The following is an 8,555-nucleotide window of genomic DNA, read 5'->3' on the forward strand; positions in this document are numbered from 1 at the left end:
AAAGCGTTTTCGACATTCTGATTGGTTGTCTAGATATCTGCATCTAAGGTTGGAGTTCGAGTAGCCAAAAATATGTGAGACGTGTTGTGTAAATGGATGCCATGGGAAAATATTAAATATCGGAATTTCCTAACAAACGTTTGTTGATTGATGCCTTGTGAATAACATTGTCCAGTTATTTTGCTTGTGCTGTGGCATCCGATACCTGATAAAGTCAATAGAAGAACCCTTGGGGGTTTCACATCTTACCGGCTCCAATCCTGACACTTACCAAAACGAAAACTCGCTTGAACAATTTTTTTTTTACCGTAAACTACATTTACTAAGCTTTCTTCTGATGTATAGTTTGTTAGTATTCCATTGAAACTAGCGTGCATACAAACTTTTCCCCCATGGACTCCTGCAAAGGTGGGAAGTAACCTTAACTGGTGACCCAAGGATTTCATGTGTCTACTTTGGGTGGGAATTTTGTTATTGATCCGGTCCGAGTTTTGTCGATCTGATCCGATCTGGTCCGGTCCGGTCCGGTCCGGTCCAATCCGATCTGGGTTTTGCCAATGGCCCTTATCTTCCTGTCCAAAAATATGCCTTTTTTGGATCGTTATCTTGTAACAAGGTGACCGTTAAATAGAGGTGATTTACAATAAAATTAGTCATTGGGAAATCCAAATGGTGGCCGTTTAATCGAGGTCAAATTTACAGTAAATATTGGAAGCACATTTCAGGAAACTGATAGGTGACCGCTTAATAGAGGGTGACTGCTTGATAGAGGTTTGACTGTAGTGTTAATTTTCAGTTTATTTATTCATCCATGGGCCCGGAGTGAACTGTTGGCGCAAACTGTTGTGGTGTCCCTGCCAGTTACGTCTTTGTGCCTTTTGTGTTATTTTGTGTGTGCCTGAATCGGCCTCATTTCCAGCCCTTTAAGCTTGTGTTTAATTACAAGAAGTGCACGACGTGGGGCCCGATAGAGGCAAATTATGAGTATAGAGGCCAGGTGATCTCGGAAGAATCTTCTCGATCTGCCCTATTGGTGATGTTATGTTTGATTTACATGAGGACAACTGGGAACAAGGCTGTCCCTGAATAAATTAATGAGTATTGAACATCTCTCCTTGACATGAAAGCATTGAATTGTGCTTGCATGGTCGTCACAATTATAAATAATTATTATTTGTCTCTGTTTTAAGAGTAGACCTGATACCTACACTGTACTGTACATGCACATGTAAGTTATCCCACTTAACTCTTATAAAGCTTGTTACATGTAGGTGTTTAAAAGTGCCCCAAAGTGAAAGAAGTTTTTAAATTTAAGGTCTTGCACAGAAACTGCTTTCCTCACACCTTCCCCACAATATGGATGGTCTTCTGGTCACGTCATCTTTTGAGAATGGCAAGCTTCAAGAAGAACTAACAGAAAGAACTGCTGAAATATCAAGAATGCGTGATCAAATGTCACAGCAACAGAGTGAACTAGAAGAAGTTCGGGGAAAGTTAAAGAGTCATGAAACTTTAAAGAATTCTCTTGATGCTGCCTCCCATGAACTGGTTTGTGTAAAATACCTAGGGATGTATTTAGTTATCATAGGTTGCTATGGTACTTCAAATTATTTCCTTATTTTCTGTCTCAAATAATTGGAATAAGAAATCAAAATTATGATAAATCTCTACTTCTGTACTACCTGAAAGACATTAAGATATTTGAAGTTTCATTCTGACCCTTAATCATATTTTTAGCGGATTCCAGCAATACTTATCTACTCTTGATTACTTAAAAGGCAATTTGTGATAGGCTGATTGCTTTTCTGTTGTATTTGAAGAAGCTGGATTTCCCCTGTCAACATTGGTTTTAACCATTGCATGTGTCATCAAACAGGGTGCAGAGATTAGTATTTTCTGGGTACTGTATACTCATTTGTCTTCTTAACAGGCATAATCCCTTTCATCTGTTAGTAATTTGAACAAGCAGTTGTAGATCAAAAGGGAAACAGGGTTAGGGAAAGAGAGTTTACCTTCCCCCAGACAGGTTCATTATTTGATATTGAGTTGCTTCAAAAATAATCAAACTGACCAGTAGTTTCTTTTGTTACAGTGTACTAGTGGATCTGTAACAAATTTTGGTTACTTAATCTTGGTTGCTTAATCTTGCTTCCCAAGATAGCTTTAACATTTCTTAAGGAATAATTTCAGGCTTATGTATACAAACACTTTTCTCCTACCCAAATCATATTCAGAATTCTGTGCAATCAAGACTTGTAGAGTTCCAAGAAGAAAATAACTCTTTGCGTTCTAAGATAAGATCCTTGGAGGTTGCATCTCAGGGAGTCACAGAACAAGAAAAACTTATAGGTAGAGTATCTGCTTTATGGAGTTTTAAATCATTTGAATGAGTTGCCAGGTCCACACAAAGGTTACATTCAATTTTTTGGAAAGAGAGCAAAATGGCATACCCTGTAGAGTTTGCTCTCCACTTTGTTTCCTGGAAGAATTTTAGGTGCTACTCTGACGAAATTCAAGAAGAAGAATGTTGTTTACTATTTTCAAATATCTCTTTTCGTTCAAGAGATATTCAAGTTTTTAAAATATGCAAAGTAGCCAAGTGATGACATCATAAACTCAACCGAATTTTGATGAAATAATTATGATGAAAAAGGATATCTTAACCAATTTGTATCAGAAATGCTTGATTCTTTGCAATAAGATTCTAGTAGATATGCTCCACATTTTGAGCATACCAGTTTTGTTACCATGGCAACATACTGGTTTCCAGACTTCCCTGATATTGAAGGCTTTGCTGGCCACCTTTGGCATTCTATTTTGATATTTGCCAATGGGACCTTATCTGTATGATTCTGTAAGCATATGAATTTGTTAGGTCGAATTTGTAGCCTTGTTCAATGTTTTTCTAGCTTAAGATCACCCAAAATATTGAAATCACATTGGAGGGGAGTGGAAAAGAGTGAGTTGCCCTGTTTGTTTGTTTGTTTATTTATTTGTTTAAGCAGGTTGAAGTTTTGGCAGCTATTCAGCTGATGTGGACCTGCTATACCCATCCACTCATATACTCACAAAGGACAGCCGCAACACCGGGAATATCATCCCCTACTCTTCTCAATTAGTGTGTGGGTTCTTTAACGTCCCACAGAAGATACTTGTGAGACAGGGCCTACGATTTACAGTCCTTATCCGAGAAGAAAGACAGCACTTTGTCCTCAGTTATTTTTAAGACCCCGAGTGTTGGTGCGGCCAGAATCGAACTCCCAATCTCCCGCATGGCAGTCCGGCACTCACCCAACTGAACCACCGGTGCGCGTTTGAGAACCAATTTCCATATACATGTAGCTGTGGGTGTGTTGCCTGTAGAGCTGTTAGCCTATCAAGTCTCAATGGTCTCTTCTGCAAATTGACCAAGATAGCTCTATTAATTTATAAACTTGATGTTATATTAGGTTGAGTGAATGACATCATCAGTCCTCTTATTTGCATATTTTACACATTTTTCAAATTAAATATCTCCGGAACCAATGCAGATATTTCCAAACCGTAAACAGCGTTTTTGGAATTCTATGTGATAAACCTAAAAATTCAAGAGATAAAATTTTGGTTATAGTAGCACTCTAAGAAAATCTTTGTGTGCTTCTCTAAATGGAAATGTGCCAAATAAAATATACTCCAAAAAGGGGTCAAACAACTCAGTCTGAGAATGGTGTAGCTTTTAACAGAGTCTGAAGAAAGCATGAATGATGCAAACAAGATCATGCAAGGATTGTGATGTTACCTCCCAGTTACCCTTGTTTGATAAGGCATTATACCAAACAAGACAACAAAGCTGGTTACCATTGTTAATGCAATATAATTGTCAAAATTTTATAGTCTTTCTTTCGCATTTTTTGTCTTATTTATCCTTAACGGCAATGTCCTGTTAGCGTGATTACATACATTTTTTTATTTTTCGCTTTTGTCCGCTTGCAGTTCGTGTATCGGCTTTGCTAAAAACAAGTTCAGTACTGTTGTTCTAAGTTATTCGGTTCGCCTTTACAAATCTCTAGTAATTTGTTATTTATCATGGGGAGGCACATGTTTATAAGCACTGCTTTTTTTGTGTCTCCTTGCCTCATTTTATTTTGCATAATATGTGGTATGTGTAAAATGGCAAACAAATAAACTGAAACTGAAACTGAATCAATTATCTTAAATATTTACTGCTTATTACAGTTATTTGATTACTATTAGATGAATAATTATTAGATTATTACATCAAGAGCTATTTTTTTCCCATTGTAATCAGTCTCATAGGTTTCAAGTCAAAATAAATTCTAAGGCCTAGTGGTCTGAAAATGACTCATAGGCTGTTAAATTTTGTTCCAGGCGAACTTCAGCACAGAAATGTGTCACTACAAGAGGAGGTCAAGACCCTCAACCAACACGTTCAACAACAAAATATTAACTTACAACAGTTACAAGAGCTAACAAACATGTTGCAAGAAAGTCATAGGTAATAAATACATGACTTGTACTCTTCCATGTGTCTGGAATGTGTACGTATGCAGTCATTTTAATCCTCAGGAGGAGGGTCTAACCAATTTGAAAAGAAAAAAACAGATGAAAGCCTGATTGCTGATTATTTCTTGATTTTAGTCTTTTGATCCAAGACCTTGCCTTGCATCAGTTAAGCCCTCAAAGAAAAGCCACCATACAGAAAAGTTTTACATCAATCTGGGATTACATTAACTAATTCAACCTGAAAATTATTGGAATTCTTCAACACAATGTGATTGTTCAGGTTATCCCTATAGTTTGCTATGGACCTGAATTTTCGGTTGGTATTGCGTATAGAGGTTTCTCACTTTAACCAATTAAATGTATTTAAAGGTTGACACAACTTTAACTCTTGCTTCTTTGCCATAGAATACTTCTTTTCAGTAACTGCAGTTTTCTGCTTCATCTCATTCCTGCATTTTCACTGGAAATCAAACTACAGTGTGTGACTTAAGCTGAGGCTTGGTTGGCAAAGTGCAGCTTTATTGCCCACCCCTATAGTCCTTGTGCAATTTAATAATTCTCTATGTTCAGTCAAATGTGGTGTGCCATATGTCTTCTTTGCCATGGAGGGGTATATGGCTACTGTGTAGGTAGCCAGGATATGCTAGCCATTGGAGCACTCTCCATCAGGGAAGTACCAAAGTTGCACGGGATCAACTCCGATTGCCCAGTTCGGATCAAGCAAAAAACGGTTTTGCACACCAAAACTATTTGACGTTTGCCCCAGGTTAGCTTAAAGATTAGAGCTAGGGTGATTTCTCGAAGCCTTGTCCTTTTGTTACATCAATCTGAGGTGAACAATCTGAGTTGATCCGGTCCAGTTTTGTACCAGTCTCCCTCCATCTAGCAGATGTCTGCTAAAGGGAGAAGCTTCTTCGGTCTGTTTCTCAAAAGTCCCAAAAACGTTTCATGCCCAAAAAGCAATTTGTGAAACTAATATCTACTCTTTCAACATGTTTTCAAGAGCAGTATAATCATGATAATGAGCCTTACTCATGCGGCGGCCATATTGGTCTTAGACAATAGATTTTATACCCCAAGCCTCGAGTTGAAAGATTTGGGAACGAATTTCGGTGGGGCAAAACAAACGTTTTCAATCCCTTGGGACTCAACATGGCCACCTTGCGAGTAAGGCCCATTGTAGAGATTTATAACTTGTGAGGTTTTCCTTTCAAAGAAAAAAAAAAACAGGATTATGCACACCCTATATGGAAAATGCATTTGAAAAGCTTTGGGACTTCCATGAAAAGGGAATCTACACCATCTAGCCTTTCCTGGAGGACTCAGTTGTCAATTCTGTTATGATTTAATGAATTCATTACGAAAGACTAACACCACAGAAGACAGTAACTTGAGTTTTGAATGATTTTATTTTGGTTTTTTAAAAACCACTAAGAAAAACCAGAATACCCACATTATTAATTTTGATAGGTGGCTGTAGTGCCTGTTTACCCAAACGTTTTCTTAAACAGTTTTTAATCATTATGCAAGGAATGCTCGATATGAAATTCACTGCTCAGTGGCTTTTGTTTACCAATGGAATCATTACAATTTTACCTTACCTTACTTCCCTTTAATCACCATGGTCCAAATCATTATTTTTATTCGATGGTTTGATTATTCCGTCTTTTATTCACAACAGATCCCTTGTTTCCACAAACGACCATTTGCTAAGGGAGCTGGATGAAACGCGACTGCGCCATCAACATGAAGTAAATCAGATGCACTGGAGTTATGATAATCTTAAAAAGACTATGGAGTGGCTTCCTAATAGTGCAAAGTAGTGCTTTCCTAACAATATAGTGTTCTTGGGTGGTAATTTTTATAGTTCATTTAAATCTAGCACTCTATTCAAATCATTTGAACCTGCTATGATACAATTTCCTTCTTTCACAAAGAAGGCTTGATAGTCATCTCCTTCAGGACAACCATCACCTTATTCTAGTTTAATCAGGCCTAGCTCCAACGAGTCTCTTGTTTATCAGAAGTACATCATCCCAACGTATTAGTGGAAGGACTCCTGCCAAGAGCAGTTGCATTTTTTCTAAGTTCAAGTGTAAGCCGGTTTCATCATTCATAAAATTAATACAGTCGCTATCTATGCAAAGACATGCAGCTCACACAATCAGGAATTTTTATCTCAGGCCTGTGCTTCTTTGCATTTCACATAATCGATTTGTGTTGAGTGGCTTTTTATCATTACCCAAGGTTTTACAAAACGACTAGTTTGTTTCCAAACATTTGTTGAAATGGCCTTACTGATGTACAAAACAATAGGAACTGTCGCCAACGATTTGCTTATAGCAGAGTTGAGTTTCTAAAACTTTTGACAGTATCATTTTGCCACCATGACATAAGGTGTAAACCAGCAATAACATTTGCGTGCAACATTTGTGTGCAAGATTATTGTATTTCTAGCTTCATTAAAATTAATTTCTTTGCCAAAAATTTCACTCACATTACATGGCACAGCAAGGTTAATTTGTTATTTATTTCCCACAAGACAGAAAAAAGACATCATTTCAGTTTATTTACCACTGTTGGGTTATCATTTTTATTTACCTTCATGCACACTGTAGGTGTAGAGTACAGAAGTTTTATTTGACTAGCTATTGTATTATTTTAGTGTTTTAAGCACCATTTCCAATAATTAAGCACTGCTCTCCAGTAAGTGCCATATTTGGGGGCAAAATGCCAGTAACTTTAAAATGACGTGATTTTTTAACCTCAATTTTATTCACTCTGCATAATATAGATACACGTCTTCTTTTGCAATAGCAATACTCAGTTTCAAATTTTCTTTGCCAAGCTCTGAAACAAGGAATGAACCCAATCAACAAGGGTTTTTGTTTGAGGCCAGAGGCCAGAGGCCAGATGTTTTGTCTAGTTGTTTACCATTTCACATTGAAAATTTGTAGATTTGTTGGCTTCCTTTTTTCCTTTTTCTATTTTTTCTTTTTTAACTTGGGTATCTCAGGAAGCCATGGGCTGAAGAAACACAAGACACTGAATCACACGTAATGAGGTCACATCACCTTATTTTGCATACTGAATTGAATAACCGATCTGTTGGTATTTCATCTACGTGATAAGTTTAGCATTTCTGGGAGTCATTTATAGTAATTTATCGGGGACCTAGGCCTCAATCAGCCTGAGTCAACAGAAAATAACCCTGTCACACACTTTCACTATCAAATCTGATACTTTGAAAAGTTATTGAAAACTGTGCCTATGTGTATGTGAACCTTTACCGCAAATATCCTTACATTTTAGAGTTTGAAAACAATGAAATTAGACAACGGGCAAGGCCCTCTTTTGCCACTAAATTGGTACATTGTGTAGAGCACAATACAGAAAAGCTGGGTCACATAAGCCAGAAGTTTCCCGTAGACCTGAAACAGCATTTTGTGATTGGTGCCAGGAGACACTTTTGGTGTCGTTTATTTGTCTCTAGCACAGTGATATGTACACTGACCTGTGACCCTTGACCTGTGTTTTAGACTCACTGAGGCAGAAAGGAAAATAGCATGAGAAGAAAATGGTCCCTAAAAATTTGGATCCCCTTGAGAGGGACTGCACATGTATAAGTCTACTATGAAATAAAGAGTTTTACCAGAAAGTCGCACCTTACATTACATGTACAAGTGCATTTTTTTCAATGCCAAAGCTAGTGTGTCTTGTCATAAGTGTCCTTTCCCTTGTAGCCACCAACATACCCTTCAGCGGCTTTAGAATCAAAGTCTTTTCGACCCTCCAAGCCTTTGCCTTTGCCACTATCATCAAACCGTTCCTTATGAGATCCAGTGTACTTTGAAGTGTCAGTCATTCGATCAACAGCTCCTGACTTGCTTTGTTTCTGTAAAAAAAAATTCAAGAAAATTCTACCTCAATTATTTGATGCCCAGCCAGGTATTGAAAAAAATTGCTCCAGATTGCACCATTCTATCCACCCTACTCTGAGAATCCTATTCTATATTTTCCACGAGTTGATAACAAAACACTTGAAGTTGAAC

At 37.5% G+C, this 8,555-nt stretch overlaps 2 protein-coding genes across 7 annotated transcripts in view; one reads left to right on the plus strand and one right to left on the minus strand.

Moving 5' to 3' along the window:
* LOC137998109 (centrosomal protein of 72 kDa-like) overlaps positions 1-7,269 on the plus strand; it is a 40,547-nt gene extending 33,278 nt beyond the window's left edge. For 4 of the 6 annotated variants that reach the window (XM_068844530.1, XM_068844569.1, XM_068844561.1 and 1 more), the window contains 4 exons: positions 1,316-1,548; positions 2,235-2,349; positions 4,369-4,495; positions 6,185-7,269. In XM_068844530.1, coding sequence (XP_068700631.1) covers positions 1,316-1,548; positions 2,235-2,349; positions 4,369-4,495; positions 6,185-6,326 — 617 coding nt within the window. In that variant the 3' untranslated portion in view covers positions 6,327-7,269. The other 2 variants (XM_068844541.1, XM_068844552.1) reach the window with 2 other exon arrangements.
* A 142-nt stretch (positions 7,270-7,411) lies between these two features.
* LOC137998139 (tubulin polymerization-promoting protein family member 2-like) overlaps positions 7,412-8,555 on the minus strand; it is a 2,393-nt gene continuing 1,249 nt past the window's right edge. Inside the window, exon 3 of the mRNA XM_068844575.1 lies at positions 7,412-8,398. Coding sequence (XP_068700676.1) covers positions 8,210-8,398 — 189 coding nt within the window. The 3' untranslated portion in view covers positions 7,412-8,209. The remainder of the gene's footprint in view (positions 8,399-8,555) is intronic.

This window comes from Montipora foliosa, chromosome 1, assembly GCF_036669935.1.
Source record: "Montipora foliosa isolate CH-2021 chromosome 1, ASM3666993v2, whole genome shotgun sequence".
In the NCBI taxonomy this organism is placed as follows: domain Eukaryota; kingdom Metazoa; phylum Cnidaria; class Anthozoa; order Scleractinia; family Acroporidae; genus Montipora; species Montipora foliosa.